Source organism: Onychomys torridus, chromosome 15, assembly GCF_903995425.1.
Source record: "Onychomys torridus chromosome 15, mOncTor1.1, whole genome shotgun sequence".
Classification (NCBI taxonomy): domain Eukaryota; kingdom Metazoa; phylum Chordata; class Mammalia; order Rodentia; family Cricetidae; genus Onychomys; species Onychomys torridus.
In genome coordinates, this window is record NC_050457.1 from 3255662 (window position 1) to 3276643 (window position 20982).

Sequence of the window (20982 nt, forward strand, 5' to 3'; positions counted from 1 at the left end):
GCTTAACTGTGTTTGGAAATAGTTGTTGCCATGCATCTGAGGATGGACATTCAAAAGGAAGAAATACAGATTACTCTGTCATCATGCCTGCGATTTAATAGTTATTACTGAACTGAAAGTGGATTGTCTACAGAAAAAGACAAACTTTTCATAAACCTACCCAGAGGCAGAGCCTCCTTCTGGAAATACTCATGGCATTTTTTTGAAACAGACAGGTTTGAAGGTATCTAGATATTTGCTTGTGTTTTCAGACTATAACTACCTCCAAATCCAAAGGAATCCTTGATGGGCATAATTTGACTTAGTTTTAAAAAAAAATGATATCAGCATATTCTGTGTGTTTTAAAAACCTGGTAATTTTACACATACTGATGTAGTCAGACTTTTTCCCCTAAGAATTCTATTAACAGTTATTAGAATTCATTGAGGCCCTTCAGGATTTACCAGTAAAACCTATACTCATCAATCCCTCCCACTGAATAAATTGAATTTTTCCAGAAATGCGTAAGCAAATAGAGAAATGACCTCATTTTTCAGTCTGAATACAGTGGTGTTGGAGGATATGTCTCCAGAGTATGACTTCAATATTGTCTCATAGTTCCAAGTACAGGTTCATAAGGCCGGAGAAGAGGGGGTGGAGCCGTCCTTGTGAAGGGCACCTGTGAAGAGTTCTTCGTAGGAACAGCTCCCACAGTTAAGTCACATGTACACACTGTAGCTTTCTGCTCTCTGGCCAACCGAGTGCAGCCATAGCATCTTTATTGTTATAACTCTCAGATTGTGATACTGTCACAAAGCTGTTGCTAGGCAACAAATGTGGTTACCAGGTCTCAGCGAAGAGCTGAAGGGGGAAGGCAAAGTCTTGCACCATTGTAGAGTAACCATAGCAATGACCTACTATTACAGACTAAAGAATTATCATTAACAATGTTAAAGTATCAGAGGCCCTGAATTCGGAGACTTCCAAGCAGTATCTGCATAATTAAGTGATTGAGGACAAGATTCTAACTGTTTCGAAGCTAATTTCTATGGGGGGGGGGGGTATTTGTAATTATTTTATTTTTAATTAAAAATCTATTATGAAGTTATTGGTTAAATTATACATGCTATCACAAATATTTTTTAAGCCCGGGTTATTCATGTATTCCCATGCCTACATGTCACTTGTCGCCTTTGTCAAACTAAAGGTTCCATCTGATTTGAAAAACAGTGTATAACATTCAACCCAGGCCACAGTCAGAAGCTGTGTAGTGAAATAACCTGGTAGATTGAAAATCTACCGCTTCTCTGAATACCCCGACTGAATAGGGGGCCTAATGCTTTCAGTGGGTCCTCTTTGAAACACTTTTTGTCTGGCTTTTCTAGATCCATCCTCCTAAAATCTGTAAAGCATGTGGCTCGCCTAGAATACTTTTAAGGCTCCTAGTCTCCTTTTGAATCTGTCCTTTCATTAAATATCTCCAGTGATTTGGTCCCCGTGACCTCGCTGGAGCAGTCGTGTCCAACATCAGAGACTGGGAGAGGCCAGAAAAGGAATTATTCCCCAACTCTGCCTGGGAGCCCAGCCACGGAGGCGCTGTGGGGTGGGTGTGGTAGACTCGGGATCCCGCACGCTAGGGAAACCAATCCCAGGCCTGGGGAAGTGGGTGGTTTCTAGGCGGGAGAGGGAGTGGCCCTTCCCGCTGAGCTACTGGATTGGCCCGGAGGGCGGGAGCTCCCGGGGGCTCCTCGGGGGCCCAGCGGGCGAGCCCTGGCCCGGGGAGGGGGGACCGCCGGAACCTGGGTCCCGGAGCTGTCCTGGCAAGCTCGCCGGTGGCCGTGCACTCCCCGGGAGGGCGGGGCTCCTCGCCGCCTGCGGGTGGCCACACACCCGCGACACCTTGTAATCCCGTGTGTGTCTCCGCAGGCACCGACCGCCACGAGCTAACTTCCTGGAAGAGCTTCCCGTCCATCTTCAAGTTCTTCGCGGAAGCGTCGGAGGCCAAGAGCAGCTCGCAGAAGCCCGCCCTGACGCGGCGCTCGCACCGGATCAAGCACGAGGAGCTGTGAGCTCGCCGCCGCCCGAGCGCCCGCAGCCTCCCCGCCCGCATTAGATTGCTTTCTTCCTCCAGCACAGGGTCGCGATACGTTCGTCTAAATAGCGTTTTGCATTATTTCTAGATGCGTGCAACTGTCAAAGCAATATGGACTCGCAGCCGCGTCTCCTGCGGGCTGAGCCCGGGCTTCGCGCTGGGGTCGGCAGGCCCGCGAGCCCCGGCTTCCAAGCGCCTTGCCAAGCCGCGGGCGCTGCAGCCCCAGCGGCGTCTGCGCGGTCCTACCGCCCGCTGCAGTGTGGCCGTTATTGCCCAGCCTCAACCGAGCCCATTTTTACTCACCCTTAAACCTAGCAAGCTTTTATTCTAGACTTCAAACTTTAACCAGGTTTTTCCCTCGGGTCATCTTATAAGCCCCCCTCTTTTATAGAAAGCCACACACCCAGGTCCTAGAAATGCCAAGTTTAAATTGAGAACATGAATGCCATGATGAATTTTGGGGAGTACAAATTGTTCTCTCCCTGTAATGACCGATTTCCATTTCAAGACTGAAAGAAAAACTTTGCATAAAAATTCATAAAGTACTGAATCCGAATCCTTTTCTCTGGACATCCCTGCTTAGTTGAACGAGAGTCTTTATGTCTCTGACTTCAGGAGAGTATGTTCGAATGAAAACATAAGCAGATATTTTAGATGTAGGTATAAAGCCCCATTTTCAGTGAAATTTCTAACTTATAAAAACTGACCCTACTGTTAAATATGTAACATGATGAGAGGCATTTAGATGACACACTTAAGGCTTGCTCTCTGTACTACCATGTGGAGTATTGGTGGTAGTTACTAATCCATACTAAGTGTGCTTGGACCTTTCTTGTAGTAAACCCTTGCGTTTACACCATTTATTTTTTACTATCATCAAGAAAATGAAACTGCATACCCTTGTCCTTCTGAAAGGCTCAGTAAAGTTAAAAATGTTTCCGTTTTCATCTACAATAGGAAAAGAGAATGATTTTCTCTTTCAGGTCCAAAACTTTTAGTGTTCCACTTCTTCTGATAGGGTTTTGCCATATAATTCCAACAGTTTAGGTCCTTTAACCCAACTGGGATCTGGCCAGCACTGTGAAATACAGAAGATAAAATAGGTTGACATTTTACTGGCTTTTAAATGAAAACATTAAACATTAATTACTTGAAGAATTTAATTAGTGAAGATTAATCTCATCCAGTGGGTGAGATTGTGAATTTAATACTTCCAATCCTTTCTTAAGTAAATTCAACAAGTAATGTGCCTGCCTTATTTGAAAACATGGAAAAGTATATCTAAAATGATACCGAGGCACTGTCTGGTGCCTCAGAAGAATAACCTGGACTCAACAAGCTCATGGAGAATTTTTTTAATATTATGAACTGATTTCAGCAAGTTTTAAAACTGGTAATATCTCATGTTCCTTGGCATCTACATGCATTCATTAGTTCTGTGTTTTCAGTGCCGGTGAAGTAAAGTGGTAGTGGTCATGTCTGGGCATCTTTCTGGTATTACTTAAGCAGAAACAACTTAGAGGAAAATCAAAATGGCATTTTACCCCCAGCTCCTGGGCTGTTTAAAATGTGTTGCTCCAACAATGTCAAGCACATTGCTCTGTCATAGTGGCCCTTTACATTTCTAATTTTGGAAGGATTGGTGAGCTCTGTAAAAATAATGATAGCTTCCCAATGGCTGGGTTTGGAAAATTGGTGTGGATTGGATATATCTTACCAGATGTTATGAATTGTCTGGTGTTTTAGTATATGAAAATATTCACAAGAAACTAATTTTGTGACATTAAGACAAAAGCCAACACTTACGCAGGGATAAATTGCAAATGTTCTGCAGCTGGATTAAAGCAAAGCGAATATGCTCAGCCTATGAACCAAAGGACTCCTGGCCCTTCCCTCCAGACCGCTCACTTGTACAGAGAGTGTCACTGATTCCTTATGATGAGCATTTTATAATCACTGAATTGTAACCTTGTTATCTGTCTGGTAGAGAGCTATTTACAGAGTTATATTTTGTAAATGTCTGTTACTACTTGTGGATCAGCATTGTAGCAACCCACGGGGAGCCAGGCAAAGCACCCCAGAGATAAGTGACTCCTTATAATGTAGGATTTCTTAACCTGTTGATTGGGATGCTGTCGGTATGTGTGTAATTATACTATTCACCTCGGTTTTCTGGGGCTAACAACAAGCAGTTGACGGTACCCCACCTGCAGAGGGGTGGCCAGTGTTAATATTTCTTCTCTGGTCTTCTCCCTATTATCTCCTTAAAATGATTTTAGGCACGGGTGGTATAAAGGTAGGCTGTGGGCTCTTTTTTCCCCCTTTAACCATATACTTAGTTCTTAGAGTAAATAGATTGAGAAAGACATAAATTGGAGATTCAGAATAGTACTGCTGAAGCTTCAGTGCCGGGCAGCTGCTTTGGAGCTTTCTAAAGGGACCTAACATGCAGTCCTTGAAAGTCACACTGGATATTTGAAAGACTTGTAATAATGTTCTTTTCTCAGATTTCTACCTTGTGCTTCCTAGAATGCATTTTTGTTTATATGTCAAAAATAAATAAATAAAGCACAGGAGTTTCCTATAATCTCTTTTCTGTTTAACATTTTAAAATAAAAAAGGTTTTTCCCACAAGCAACTGTGTCTTATTCCTCCTCAGAAGTTCTTTTTCACCGTCTGCACAGAGACTTTCAAGCTGAGACCTAAAGGGAGTGATTGGACCACGCCCATCAATGTTATAGTTCATAGTTACTATTCTGACTATTGCTAGCTCTGCGGACAGTATCCTAACTTCTCTGAGTCTACTTGGCTCACATATAAAGATAACAGTTTTAGCCAAATGTTTTTAATAGATAAGGAAATTAGAACAACTTGTCTTCAGAATGATTTATAAAACAGCCCTTGATATACAGTAAATGTTTTTCAAAGGGAGCCTGGTAAGATTCAGTTGCTCCCAAACTGCTGATGGTCAGACCTTGATAAAGTGGGCTCGGTCTGTAACTGAGTTATGCACATTTCTGTTACAGCTATTTCTTCTGAAACCGTTCACTCCTGTAGGGGTTTGGGTGACAGAGTGTGTTAACTAAATTAGCACTGCTACTTTACAACTGGATTTTTTCATGTTTCTTTGTACTGCAGAGTTCCAGTCCAAACATGTGTGGTGTAATCATTGTTTAGACTGGTAACTGATAGGCTCCTGGGGAAAGCAGTACTCCAAATTCACTTAAGAAAAATTGCTATTCAGTAACTTTCACAGTATAAAATTTCACAGTCTAAATTTTTTGGAAACTTTTCTCATGTCTTGTGGGGAAAGATTAAAAAATAAACATGAGGCATTCATATACTTGAAATATGGGTGGCAAAGGGGGTATAATTGTGATACTTATATACCCTCTGGCATAATATAAAATAAAAGACTCTAACTTACCCCTTTCAAAAAATGTTATTCTTTCCTTCCTTCCCTGTATAGAATGTCTGAGTAGTAGTCTCTTGAATTGTTCATCTCTTTATCTAATATTCTATTAATCTCAAAAAATGATCAGTTTGAATCTGGGAAAGGGCTTTTAATGAACACTTCACAGAGCTTAAAGCTACCCCACCTAAAGCATTAGCTTTGTGAGGTGGTTTTAGATCTAAACCATTGTAGCTGCTGTGCACTGTACTCGAAGAATGTACACCTACTGGAAGGTGCTGGAAGGGGTAACACAAAATGCATTAGGAGAGGTCCACAAAGAGAAACAGTTATCGAAGCATCCCAGCATTTATCTTGAAATCTGCATTTTTAAATGGCAATGATAATTTTTAAAGCTCACCCTTAGAAGGGATGTATGTTGATTTCGTTGACTCCTTTGGATCAATGTTTTTAAAGTTTCACACCCCTGCTTTCATGAAGTGATGTCTTTAGCTGTCAGTGGTTTGACTTCTCAGATTTCATCAGTGGGACCCTCCATGACATCTAAAACTATGCAACAGCCTGTGTGATGGTAACTTTGGGACTGGGAGATCTCAAGGCTAATGTGACTGGTAGAATGAAGAATTCTTGTTAATTCTCGCTGTAAGGGTTTTATAGGAATAATAATGGAAAATGGAGCACAAAAGCTTAAGATATGCTATTTAGAGAAAGCTGTCCTGAAGGTTTGATTGATAACTGGACATCATAGAGTGGCCAGTATTCCCCTGTGGATGTAAAACTTAGAAAATGAAAATTGACTTAATCCATGATATCTTTCCAGGCAACTTTTCCTGGACCCTTGCCTTGAAGTTTGTGGAAAACTTTTCACTATATTCTTTGTATTGTTGGATTTGAACTTTTTAAAATAGCTATGAAACATGTTTCTAGGAAGAAATGTATGAAGGTCATGCACCTGTCTGTCCAGATCATTCAGCTTTTTCTTACATAGCTGTTACATTGGGTGACATGCAAAATTGTCATAGGCAAAATGATATTGAACTTACTCTGTGACCAAAACAAAGAATCTGAAGTGAAAAACACCCAACACCCCAAGAACGATATGTCTCCCTTAAAGTTTACAATTTGAATAATGAACTCAGATGGAAAGTTGGCAGGAAAGCAAACTACAGCAGCGCCACATCACAAACCATTTTCTCTTTTCTGTCCAATTTCAGAGTGCATGTGTTTGTGAGTATTTCACTAGATCAGTGACAGCTCTTTATTTGCATAATTATATGCTCTGGTCTGAAGAGAAAACTAACCCCCAAATTTCATGGGTCATCAGACTGCAACAATCAATGTTTTATCACGTATGCGAAGCAAAATCTAAGAAGCTATATGAAGTTTCTTGGGGAGTTTTTACTCCTCAGAAAATTAAAGAATTTTCCTCCTCTGAATAGATTCAAAATCTTTCCAAGTTCTTTGTAACAGAATTCTGTTTGAAGGCAAAACCAGAGATTAACGTGTAGATGTGATTGTAGACTCGCAAACATTGCTTCAAAGTGGGTTAAGAAGAACAGCATTTTTTGCTGCACTAAAATTAAAATTCTTCATACTATGAAGAAAAAGTATTGGTCAAATTATAATTTGCCAAAATGAAGTCCAGATTAATTACCATTGAATATGAAGTTCATTTTCTTAAAATACCTCAGGGTTTTTTTAAGACCAAATAGAAAAAAGTTATGTGCATATATGCATATATATGTCTCACATATACATAGCTTTGTACGGAGTACTTATGTCCATTCCTGTTCATTTCAACTGAAATCTACAGACAACATCTACAATATGTGTATGTCTATTCAGTGCCTGTAACATAGTAGGTGCTCTGTATGTGCTGGACTCCATGAAAGTTTGTAATTTTTTTCTATGAAATAGACTTTTCATTCTCAAAATCTTCAAGGCATTGCCATAAATATTCTTAAGTGCTTCAAACTTGTTTTGCATCTGTAAATCTCCACTGGTGTGCAATGTGTACTTGTGTATAAGGTTGGCTTTATTTCATTAAAGAAAATTGATTTAAACTGCTAATGTCTATAGTTTGTAGGCACTCTGCCAGTTTTGAATACAAAAGAGCATAGAGACACATGCAGACCATGGCTTGTTGTTGTTGTTTTATGGAGTTATTAAAATCCTGGAAAATCTGTCTCTACCTAATTTCTTAAGGAGCACAAGGTGGGAAGTGCACTTTTGTAAAGACACTGGAATGTGAACATCATTCAAAGTTTCTTCAGACAACATGCTAGAATGAAGGAAAGGGAGGCACTAGGGAGCTAAGAGTGGCATCGTCCCAAGTATCTTGTTCCGTCTGAAGACTGAGAGGTCTGTAGACTTGGGTGTCAGAAATTTTCTAAAATACTGCTGTTATTTCAATGAAAGGCAAACTCCCTCCATCAAGTTTTAAAGTTGAATTATGAATGAAAGCTATTTTCTGGTTCTCATCATCTGAGAAACGAAACCTCTGCTTGTCAAGAACACTCCCCAGTGTGACTGTCACCTTTGTAGCGATCCTACTGAGATGATGCTCATACCCTCTGATGCCCTCCTCTTGAAGGCCTGGGATGCCTCAAGGTGGAAACTCCTCAAAAGGAATTCTGTAAAAACCAATAAATCCAAGTTTAGAATTTTATCCAAATAGAACTGAAAGATAGAAAACTATTCTTCTGGGTCAGATAAAAGGCATTTCATTTTTAAGGGAGAAACACTTCTAAGAAAAATAATAGACAATATTTATAGCTACCTTTTTTTCTATGTTACCTTTGTGAGGACATTGCTTAAGCATCAGATGGGGCTCTCAGGTCTATCTTCCAAGAATGGAGAAAAGTCTGTTATTTCCCACTCACTTCTACATGAGGGGAAGACCAGAGTCTCCCTCTTCTATCATGTACATTGATGTTTGTTCAAATACCACCTAATTCTTACACTATCTGAAACGTTGCTCCTGACCCCCTTCTCCTTGCATACCTCCTAGGAATCTTTCAAAAGCTTTCCACCTTTTAAAGATCATAGTTAAATAAGTGTTCTTTCAAATAAATGTGTACCTTCCCTGTATTGTCAACTGAAGAAATATCCGTGGTTTCTGGTGGTGGTGTGGTGTTTTCCACACCCCTGAACTCCCTCCTCTTTTGCTCTTGCTTTGCTTCAGTAAGTTACTTAATATCATCCCCTGGAATAACCAGCTCTAAAAATAACAGTAGTTCAGAGTGACATGATTTGGCTTTCATGCAGTTTTGAAAGAAAACCATTAAAATTGCATTGATCTCACAAATATTGATCTCATGCTTGATATCAAATATCAAATGAGATGCTGTCAGTTGCTGCTGATCACTGTGTCAGCTGTTTGAATTCATGTCCTCTTCCTTCTTCATTGCCACGTGATTCAAGTTGCTGAGGATACATAGATTTTAATGATTAAAACAATTAATGTCAATTCTTTTCCTGTTACAATTCTGGCTTTACTAAACATAGTGAATAATCTATCTGTTTTATCATGTGTGTAGAGTGCTTTTCAACAATATGGCTTATTACTGGATGGCTTACATTTCTATTCACAGTCCTTTACCTTAATATTGAAATTATTTCTATCTGAATCCTGCTTTCTTTCTGATTACCAGCCTTTTAAAAAAAAATCAAGATTGTTTGCTTTTTAGTAATGCAATCAAAAGTATTGCTTTACAACACAGAATGAATTCTCAGCCATACACTACACCATGTAAGTCTTTCCTTTTTTCTTGTTGATGAAAATATAACTACAGTAGTTCACCAATGCAAAATTCAAAGCAGTATTTAGGTGAAAAAATACATCTTTCTCAATAAAATGCCATCTGGCAGGTTTAAGCCACCCTTTGCTCCATCTTTCCCTAGCACTCTGGAAATAGCTAACTATCCTATCCTTGGGCATATTTCAAGTCTCAAGGCATACTTTTTCTTTTTTCTTTCCTCTTTATTTTGCACATCAGCAATTACTGATTATATACTTTGAAATTTGATACACTTTAAGGAGGAAAACACCTTACAACAACGACCAGTTAACACTACTGTCTACACTGTAATGACCCAGAAATAAAAGCAGGACCTGCCTAGATTGTTTTTAATTGTACTGCCACACTCGTGTTTTCCACATTCCTGTCAGCTGGTTCCCCTTTTCACTTTACACCTTGTGTTGGTCTGGAGACCGGAAAACCAGGCAACGTGAAGGCTCCCTGCTCTCCCCAGCACCATGGACAGCGCCCAGCGCCCCCTTCCTTCTCCCCTTTGGCCAGAACCCCGAAGTTCCAGCCTGGCGAGATTCCTCACTCCAGCCACTCCCCCGCCATAGGGTATCCCCTTCTGAAACCTCGGCGTCTGAGCCCAAAACAACTGTGAGCTTAAAGACTGTGGTTTGTGGGTGGAGAGTCGTGCCCGCCCTGCCCGGTGTTAATCAGAGCTCCCGGAGTTGACGCTCCGTTTGCCTTCGAGTCTCCCGAATTTGCATCTAGTCTACGCTGAACGTAGCTCCACCACGTAGTCACTGCTATGGTAAGGGTCTTCCCTCCTCCAACCCAAATTTCCTTGAACCAACTTTTCATCACCATCCTTTAGCTGGCAAGATTGTATCAACTCCGCTTTAAAGGGTTTCTGCTGGGACCACTTTGTTCATAGGCCTATAATCTCAGTCGCCACAGATCTGTGTCCCCAAAAATGTACATCCAGACCCGACAGTCCCTGGTCCCACCGGCCTGCTGGTGGATGAAGCTGTCTGACTAATTCTGGGGCGCCGAGGCGCAGCTTAATCAGCCCTCCGAGCTAGCTGGCAAGCGAAGCCTCTCTGCAGCAGGCTTGCGGCTGGGCGGCTTAAGAGCCTGACAGCAACTTATTTGACAACGCCTCTGGCTCGGTTTCTCCTCTGCAAACCTCAGTCCTAGCTGTGTTTTCAGTAAATCTCCTTGTTTGGCTCCCCCCCCCTCCCAGTTGTCGCGTTGAGCAAAGTGCAATAATGGAAGGCCACTCCTGGTGGCCTCTGGTTCATTGCGTAGTCTCCCTGGCAACTCAAGCTACCACTCCGCAGAGGACCGTTTCCCATTCCAAATATAACACCTTGCTGTATTGCAAATCTTGACTTATTTATTTGCCTTTGAGTGTAGTCTCTCCCATCCCATTGGAACACAGTTTGGATCATCCGCTCTCCTGAGTCGATACTGGGGTTTTAAAAACACTATGTTTAGGAGGAGTGAGACTGTCAAAATCAAGCATCTATTAAAGATTGAATAAAATCCGAACCAAACCAACTTAGTGCAAACTTTTCGAGTAAGAGTGATAAGTAAGTGACACGGGGAAGGAACCCTGGTGTCTCCTTGGCAAACGGGATTCCACACTGCTCTGCATAATCATATGAACTATAGGATACTTTTCAAGGGAAAACTTTTTTCTGACACTGCATTACAATAAAAAAGTCACTGAGTTTCTCAGTTTAGCGGAAAGTTAGCAGCAAAACACCTGTTTTTCTTTCCATTGAGACTCACAAATGATTGGTTAAATCTCCCACTGGTTAGCAATTCAATTCCTCTCTCACTCAACACTGCCCAGAGAACCTGATGCCCTTCCCCCTCGGCAAAGTCACTCCTGAGTTTGCTCTTCCCAAAGAGAATTTTCCTCTTAGTTTGACCTTCACTTGAGTCTCATCAGTCGTTGTGTATAAACTCATGCTATTAGAGAAACTCAGTCAGGCTGGAAGTTGTTTAAACTAGCAGCTGGACCCTCTGGGAGAACTGATGGAAACTTACCTAGCTTAATGCAATTTGGCAGCTGGAGTGTGTGTGGGGGGGGGGGCGGCTACAAAGGGGACCTGTTGAACTTGGTGACTTGAGACTCATTTATTCTGGGCTAGAGTGCACCTCCCCCTATCTGAATTCATAGTTCAAATATATCTAGGTGTTACAAGTCATTGGTTGATTTTTTTTTTTTTTTTTTTTTTTTTAATGATCTGAGTTTCTACTTTGGAAAATGTTTCATTCTGGCCTGTTCTGGTGTGAAGGGGACTTGGGTGCAAGAAACGATGCACGTTTTTTCTTTGTGAGTAGAAAGCAAGAGTTGTGGAAACTTGGGGTGACAGAGATGGCATTAAGTGAACCCCTAGGTGATGGGCTTTGCTCTCAGTATGGATGTCGGGAGATCTTTTCCACCATGCAAGCTTTCTTTATTAATAAGGTTTAAAAAAAAAAAAACATTAAGCAACACTATATTCCTGATTCAGTTTCAGAATGACTTTCCTGGGTTACTTAAATAAGTTAGAAACTTACTGTATTTTAAGACCATTTTGCCAGAGAAAATAGTGAATAAAAAAATATATCACAAAACATTGAGGATTAGATCAAGCAAATCTCCATGAAAGAAGCATCTCTATCAGTGTTTGCTACCTACCTGTATGTGTATGATGGGACTTTTAGGAAATCTTCCTAAAGCATAGATGACTGTTTTTCTCCCTTATTTTTTAAGTGTTGCATTCCAAACCTATCTAGTGATTACTGACATCCTGGTCATTTCTGTCCTTCAGATCTTTTAGATTGTCTTCTACCTTGACAACTTGTCAATGTCAAATATTCAATATCTAGTTAGTTAAAGAAATATATTTTATACATTATAAAAAAAAAATAGGTTCCGTGAATGAATTGGAGAGGGCAGGAATTAGTAAGTTCTATTCATGAAGATTTCTTGGGGAAGGGAGAGTATAAGTCATAACTACTAAGTGTCAATAGGCCATAAGAATATTTAAAAGGAGCTGGAAAGATCTTCTGGAAGCAGAGGGAATGGCAAGTCCCCAAATCACCCAGGAAGTCATCCAGGTTGCTGGATGCCTGACTTACCCCTCTGCGGCTTACCCAGGGAGACTGCTACCTTGCTACCTAAGAGACTGAGGGTTAATTCTACACCTCTTTACTGGGGCCCTTTACTAGCCACACTGGACTTCAAGTAATTCGGTTTGGGAGGTGGCTGGGTGACTGCATGAGGGTTACTCCCTTTTTAAGACAGCACTATGATTTCAGCATTTTGTGTTGTAATTAAAACCTTTGGTGACTCTATTTTGTCCCATGGTGTTGAAAAGAAATCACCCATTCTTTTCATGAGTGAACCTTTTGAAGAACTTTAAAATACGCTATGCAGTTTTGCATCAGATTTTTTAACAAGTAAGTATATTAGGAATTTAAATAAGCCATTAGAGTTATGCTTTAGCTGTCAAGTGATTTAATATTAGAGGGACAAATATACTTGGTTTGCAATTTATCCAACTTTTAAAACTACATATATATTCTGGAAAACAGCACCTGACTACATTCACCTTGCAAAAGAGTCTAAACTGGTACCTTAAGAAGGTAACAAAATATATGAAGTCTTTAAGTAAATGGTTGGGGGTATTGTAAACACTTGAGGACCTAGTGATCCTTGGAAGTTTAATGCACTTAAATTTAAATTTTCACAATCAACGCAACCTTGAAAAAAAAATGAGAGCCATTTGCTTAACTTAATCTGGAACATATGTTTCCAACAGTAGCAGGTTTTTTGGTGTGTGGCTGGGGGTGATCAAGTTGTAAATTTTCCTCTTTAGGTTGTCAGCGCCTGCTAGTTTCAGCCTAACACCTACAGAGAGACTTTGCTCGAATCTTCCCCCAAAGCAGCCAAGATTTTACAAAAGGTCTCCAAACCACTCCGCTCTGGATATTATTAAAATTACCAAAAGTGTAACATTTCTATACAAATCAGTTCCCAATGCCTAAAGACAAGTTCAGCCTCTGTTGTCAAAGTGTCCTGTGTTTATGAAGATGCATTTCCTTCCCTGTGAGCCTTGTCTTCCTCACCTGCAGCCCTCTTTCTGAAGAGCAGAAAGGCCATTGGTTCTGTGAAAATGGCATCTTCATTTAACAAAGCAATATATAGGTCCTTTAGTCTCATCTTCATTTTTCGACCAGAAATTTAGAACTATTTGTTTCTCTCTCTTTGTGCTTCAACACAAAAGAGTTACCTCCAAAAAAGTGTTTTGAATATCTGAGACTTGCTTAATGGTTACATTTTAGAATCTGCAAGTCACTCTTCATTTAAGACAAGCTTTGTGGTGAATCTTACTAATAGTATTTAAACATGTATCTGTGTGCATTGTCTTTTTTTTTTAAATTTTATCATTTAGGCTTTAAATGGAGCAGCCCACATTTTATGTCAATTAATGATACCCCGTGACAACAAATGGAGGCAGTAGTGAGGGTGGTGTGGAATGAAGGGTGGACTCTTGGACTCTGCTGGTAAACCTCAAGGATTTTAAGCAAGAATCTGGACTTACTGATTTATCTCCCTCCTAAAACCCTCCACCAGATTACTGAAGGAAAACTTTAGGTGCATTTTGAAATGTAACAGAACAAGTAATTGAGCCACAAGTATGCCATAAATTCAGAGGTAGAATTTTCCTCTGCTTTATTATTGTCAGGATTATGATAGACAGCTCCCACCTGTATCCTGCCTTAATATAAAAGAGAACAAGAATGACAAAAACAGGGCAATAATAACATTACTAGCACCGTGCTAATCAAATGCCCATAACTAGTTCAGAATTGTGCTAAAAAGCCACTTCAATTCTGAACTGGGAGGTCTTGAGACGCCGCCGAGCGCCATCTAGCAAGCAAAGTTAGAATCTAAGAGTCTGTGTCAGAGCACCGAACACCCAGAGACCAGGGAATAAGGAGGGAAATGGCAACTTGAAGATGTACTTTGGTTTAGCTAGAAGCCCCCTCTCACCTGCAAACAGCTTCGTCTACAGCTTTCCGCTCTTTACTTCACTAGCCAACTCGAACAAACTAAGAACTGAGGTGAGGTGGACAGTTTCTGCCTTGAGCTTTATAAAGCTAAAGGATAGCTCCTCTCCGCTCATTGTCTTTAATTAGAATTGGCAGCCTCTCCGTCCGTCCGTCTCCGTCTCCCGTGCATCCCCCATCATCAGACCAGCATCTAACTGTTTCAGCACCCTCCTATCCAAATAAGGACAAAGAGCAGTGACTAAAAGGTTCACCTTGAGCTGAAATGACTCCCAGGGCTTCAGTGCAAAGGAGGGCGCATCCCTGGAAAACCCTAGCAGAGCTGGAGAAGTCATTTAGTTTTTAAGTCTGCCCAGATGTCTCCTGACAGGCAATCTGAGCTATCTCTGAGTGACTCGAGATTTACTTAGCAAGCCACAAATGGTCCTGGAAACTGAATGGTGCCATCTAAATATAAGTAGTATAACTTTTGTTCTTCTTCAGGCAAGCTGGTCTTTGCTGTTTCCTTTGACTGCAGGAAAACCAAAGGCAGCGAGGATGCTGCATGGTCACCCCTGTCAGTTGGCAAGGAAGGGAATGAACCTGCACTTTTCAGCTATTTAAAGTTTGGATGTTGCTGAATTATGTGAGCATTCTTTGGAAGTGGGCTAACAGGACAGCTATAAAAAAAAAACTTACTGGGCATTCACATGAAGGAAGTAAAAAGAACACTCTCCTGTGCTCTATAAGCAGGAATCTCATCTCTTTGCTTTTAAATCAGTTGCTCTCCATTCAACAGACTAAGAGAGTTCATCACAACAATGTCTCTCTTCTAAAGAACTGATAAACCTTTTTGTGATTTGATTTCAAGGCTGCAAAAAAAAAAAATCCTCCCTTAAACTATTCCCAATTTTCTGCTATTTTATGCTTACCTCTGTAAAAATGCATTGGTTCACACTGTTCTTAGAATCCAGAGCTAGAGCTTGGGGTTCCTATTGTTCTCTACCCTCCCTCTTCCATATCTCCCACAATATCTCCCAGTAAAGAGTTTTGTAAATGTCTAAAAATAACTAAAAAGAAAAAAAAAAGAAAGAAAGAAAAGAAATACTAAGATAGTATAGTTAGGTCTAATGCTACCTGAACGTCAACTTTTTTCTTGATAAAAACAGGCATAACAAGTATGAAATAATAATATTTTACTATGTCCTTTGCTGTGTAAACAGCCACATTAATAAAAGCACCAGACATGAATGTGCTATATATGCTCATTACAATATTTCTACAGTTAAAGAATTTACAGAAAAAATGCAGCAGCAACAAAAACTAACCACAACAAATTAAGCCAGAGGGTTCCAGAGCCAGGCTCGACAATTTAGAAGAATCTAAAATAGTTGGTCAAAGCTTCCTTGTCTCCTTATGCTTGAAAGTGTGTAAAATTCTAATGATGAGTTGCAGAGTCATGGTCTCTGCTCTCTCTTTTCCTCTACCTATCTGAAGTTCAGGGGAAATGTTGTCAGAGATGCCTTGCCTCTGGATCTCCCCAAAAATCTGAAAATCTGAGAGAGAGACAGAGACAGAGACTGTTAAACAGCACATTTCTCCCATCAAGGTCTTCTTAAACATGGAACCTTCTCCTAGACAGGGTACCCAGCTGTTTAATTTAACATTGATTTATTGCTTTTAAAAGTAAATTTACACACATGCCAGCAGCGCTCCGTTTTGTTTCCCCAGACTCTGAGATTTATTTTCTACTTAGCACTTGTCTGACAAAACAATGTCCTTAAACTTTATTACGCATCGATGAGGAAATCTGTCTTATTTTTGTTCAGATTTATTGCTGTGTTACTTGTGAGGACATTTGTGATCCAAAAAGGCTGAGATCCAAAAATAAATAGAAAATTAAGCAGAGTTGATCACAAAATAATAGTGTTTTTTGTTTGTTTGTTTGTTTGTTTTTAAGAAACAAACCCTAAGAAAGAGTATGGCTCAGCATACACCAACTTGCTAAGCAAGGTAAAAAGGAGGATGGGGGCCCTTAGTAAGCAAAGTAACCAAGGAAGGAAAAGGATTACATTAATGGACAGGTCACTGTTTAAAGGGGGGCAGCTAAATCTGAGTCCTGTAATATCCCCAGGTTGTTAGTTTCAATGTGTCTGAAATGATAGAGCAGGGAGTTGCCTCTGAGTGACTCTGCACGCATGGCACCTTACCTCCACGAAGATCTCCCAGCTATCACAGGGGAGTGACGACTGAGCCCAAGGGAACTAGATGGGCTTTGACGCAGCTTTGGTGGCACACTTCATCTAAATTCGGGCTTTCTTTAGTTCCCAATTTAAAAAAAACAGCCACTGTCTTCTTCTCACTGATAAACTGTCTTGGTGTCTCTCACCTCACACTTTTTAAAAAGTCCTCCCATCAGATCAGGAGCCCAAAGTAAGAGCTGGCATAATAACCGTCATATTCAGGACAACAACAACAAACCAATGTGAGTTTAGATCTACTCTGAACGGATTTCTCTTCGAGAAAGCATGGTCTTTCAGTCGCGCGGGGCGGGGGGTGAGGGTGGGGGGGGGAGGGGAGCTAAGGTTGGGAAAGGACATAATAATATGTTTCTAAATGTGATGAAAGCAGGCTTTGAAGAAATGGTCCTGCGAGATAAGGTTTTCTTGCCCATCATGACTTCTCACAGAGACATCTAATACCAATTTACAGGCTTTCTGGTGAGAAAATGAGGATACTGTGTTTTCTGGTAAAAAGAAAAGATGTGACCAGATTTGCTATTGGGATGAGGGAGAACTTTTAAGACGCTCTTTTTCTTTTCTTCCCAGTTATAGCGCCTTTAGGGTGAGTTCCTGACTCCTCTGCGGCTGCTCCAGTCAGTGAGGACACAAAAACGTGCTAACATGTTGGCTACAGAACATTTTTCCAACCCAAAGAGATTTAAAAAAAAAAAAAAAAAAAAAAAAAAAAAGCGAATGACTCACACTACCGAAAAAACATCGAGACATGTTTGTCCAGGGACTTCCAACCTAACATGAAATAGAAAAGAAAAGGAGAAAAGGAAGGACAATCCCTAAAAAGGGGAGGAGAACTGAGAGACACTGAAAATTCTATTCATATGAGGACCCCCCTCCCGTTTGCCCTTTGTAAAAGGGTCCTGTCACTCAGAAGGAGCTTTTCTTCCACTTCCTCCGCGTCCAGCCGCAGCCAGCCCAGCTCAGCCTCGCAGCCCGGCCCTGGCCCAGCCCGCCGCCCTCCCCGCTCGCAGTGTCTCCCAAGTGCTGTGGACAGGAGAGGGACGCTTCTCCTTAGCTGAGCCAGACAAGTCCTTCTCACCCCGACCGCTGAGGCCCCGGCAGTTCTTTTTACGCCAAGAAGTCGGCCGGCACCCAGGGCTGCCCGCCCCTCCGGTTGCGGGACAGCAGCGCGGCGCTCGCGCGGCCCGTCACGTGGCCGCGCCCGGAGCCCCCGCAGAGCCCTTTGTTAAGCACCTCGGTCCCCACGCAGTGGCGGGCCCCGTGCGGCCAGAGCCGGACCGCTGAACCAGCGGGACAAGCCCGCGCCCCTGCCTTGGCTTCGGCTCATAGGATAGCCCTGAAACACCTTGGGTGGGTGCTCGGGAGCACTCACAAATCAAGATTCCCAGCCCTGTAGGGGAAGCCACTTGGGCCATCTCCAAAGTTTGGAACCAAAGGCACAAAGAGGCGAGGGGCCCGGTGGAGGGCGCGCCTCTGCGCACAGCGACGGTAACCATTGGGCGACTTGCCTCCTTTCCATTCTATCCCACCGCAGTCTTCCACTAGGCTCAACGACTCAGTGGGTGTGAGTGTGTGTGAGTGTGTGTGAGTGTGTGTGAGTGTGTGTGAGTGTGTGTGTGTGTGTGTGTGCCTGTGTGTGCAACTGGGTGGACATTTCAAAGGGTATATCCGACACTTAGAGAGGATGGGCCCTGAGCAAATGGAGACTTTAAGCGACTAATGTAGGAAGAAACAGAGGGTCATATCTGCTGTAAGTGGAACATCTGCAAGACATTCAAGAAGCTTGTTCAACAAGGAATCTAGCCTTTTACTGTAGAAATAATAAAAAGCCACTAATGATTATGGTCCCCACCCCTTCCCCCAAAAGGCCAAATCCTAATGAAATAATTCAAAGGTAGGCCTCATTTCCTAATAGTGGAACTAAACAACAACAACAACAACTAAACTTCCCAACTCTGCCTTCTGAAGGGCCTGGGAACCTTGCTGAGAAATTAGGGAAATAAATGAGTAGCGGTGCTGCTTCTGTGCTGAAGCCATGGAGCTCAGTTTACACATAGTTCCGCCTTGGTACGCAATTAAACTACAGAAAATTTCTCTTTAAGCAGTAAGATTCAGAATACTCTTCGGAATTCTAAAATGTCTAAGGTTAAGTAGTTTTTAAAACAGTTTTGAAACGGCTTGTGCAATGAAGCCACCTTTAAGGCCCCAAACTATTATAAATATGCTATACATCTGGGTGCCAGTTTATCTCTCCATATTTCTTTCTAAAATGAGGAAAGCATTCATAAAAAGCTACTTGGCACACTTTATTTTCGGAAAGCAGATGTTAATTTTTTCACGTATCATTTTATGACCAAGTACATGTGTAGCGTTGGAAGGCATCCAGAACGCCTCCATTATTTGCTAACTGACTGTTAGTTGAAACATATTATTCTCGGCCTAACCATGGTATAGGTTATATCAATAAAGTAAACATCTGTGGGTTTTTTTTTTAATCAGGGGAGGGGCATAAAGAGTTAGTATAAATGACAGAGGAAGAAAAAAAGAGTTTGTGAAGGAAGAGCGCACCTGTGCTGTGTAGAAAATGGGATATTTATATTGTTCGGTGCAAAACAAAGTCCCCCCAATCGGGCACTCGGGGATATTTACATGGCGGGAGATAAAGTTGAAAGCCTTTCCCGGCGTGCCAAATGGGATTCTCCCTGAGGCCTTCTGCGTGGTAAGATAACAGGTACAGAGCGCTCCTGGCAGCTTGGGCCTTCTCAGGCTGCCCCGCCCCCCTCCCCCCAGCTCCCGCCCCAGGCCGGCTGGGCTCGGAATTCCCAGGCTCTGCGGAAATTTCAGCGGGGTTCCCAGCCTGGAAGTACGCTCCGGAAACGTCCTCATTTGCCCTGCGACGCTCGAGGATGCCGGGCGTCCAGGATAAGCCAGTGGCCAGATAATTAATGGAATACAATATTTATGGCCCGATGTATTGACTCGGAGGCAAGCGCGCCTCTTAGATAGTCCGTGGGGGTCTGGCAAACAGGGGGCGAGTGAGCAAACATAATGACCGGAGTACTTATGTCTATCGGGTTTGCTCACTTAAACCCGAGGTATGTAACATCACGATAAATATTAATATCCACCTTTACAGCTTCTCAGCACAGCCATCCTAAACTCTCCCTTCCTGAGCGCTGCCCTTTACAAAAAGGCCAGAGAGGAGGTTTTTAACATAAAACGCTGCAAATATGAAAAATAGGTCACCAATAAAATTGGTCTCAGCATGGAGTGTAATTGCAACAAAGTGCCGCCGAGTAAAATCGAGGAGTGAGCTGGCTGAGGCGGCACAGTCGCGAACCATCTGGTGTGTATTAAAAGCGGGGCTGTAAATATTGCTGAGAGCTAATGCATTATCGGCTTCTATAAGTGCACAGGGCCTGTAAGCTTTCCATATGTTGGAACATGTAGATCGGCTGGGAGCAACGGAAGGTGTTCTATCAATCACCAGCTTCGAAAACACCGGTTTCCCCACTTCTGGTGGAATTTTGGCCTAAAAGTGTCGAGTGTACATCTCCATTATCTGTTCCTCCCAGCACCCTTTCCCTCTTGTCTCAGCTCCTCTTTCTATTTTTCCCTAGCTTTTCTCCATCTTCCAACCCCTCCTCCCCTTTCCCTACTCTCCAAGGGGATAGGGCAGGCATTGCTGACGTCACTGCACATCAGTAAAAGAGAGTGTTTCAGAGAGAGGGAGAAAAAAAATTTCATGTGTTTTTCATCAGTGCTAAATTTTTGCCTTTTTAATAGAAATGAGCTTGTAACCAGCACCGCTCCCTTTTATGGGGTGGTCCACGAGGTGGGAAGCCACTCTTCAACCTGGGAGCTGAATGGATCTTGTGCGGGGGCGGGGAGGGGGTGGTGGTGGTGGTGGTGCGGGGATTCTAATGCAAGAATCAGGTCTTTGGGATGAAAGCAGGGAAATAAGGTGCAAAGAGAAGATTTCACATCCACACCTCCCAAGCAAGCCGGCTGGAGAGGACTCCTGGCTCCGAGGCAGTTTTGGTTTGCACCCCAACTTCCTTTCTCTCAATCGTCCCTCTATACTTCCACCCCCCACAGACTGAATTGCCACACACAGCACAGCTAATAATTTTCCTGCTGTCACATTACTTTTCTGGGGGAACAGCTCAAGTCTTCTTTTTCCTGATGATACCCCATATTTAAGCGTTTACTATAATTACACTCTCGTGAGCTCCCCCATCCCATATTACTCAGCTACAAGTTTTTAGTCAAATCCAGTGGTAGGAACTCCTATGCTGTCTCACAGCGATCACTTTCTGTCAGAGTTGGTCTGATCTCGCCCACCCTTCCCTTCCCCTTCTCCTTCCCTTCCCCTTCTCCTTCCCTTCCCCCTCTCACCTGTACACTCAGAACAAACCTCAGACTTGAATGTGAGTAAACCTGCT

At 42.2% G+C, this 20982-nt stretch overlaps 1 protein-coding gene across 4 annotated transcripts in view; it reads left to right on the forward strand.

Moving 5' to 3' along the window:
- Fam172a (family with sequence similarity 172 member A) overlaps positions 1 to 7547 on the forward strand; it is a 430744-nt gene extending 423197 nt beyond the window's left edge. For all 4 annotated transcript variants that reach the window (XM_036206787.1, XM_036206793.1, XM_036206790.1 and 1 more), the window contains one exon: positions 1907 to 7547. In XM_036206787.1, coding sequence (XP_036062680.1) covers positions 1907 to 2049 — 143 coding nt within the window. In that variant the 3' untranslated portion in view covers positions 2050 to 7547. The remainder of the gene's footprint in view (positions 1 to 1906) is intronic.
- Positions 7548 to 20982: the final 13435 nt, after the last annotated feature.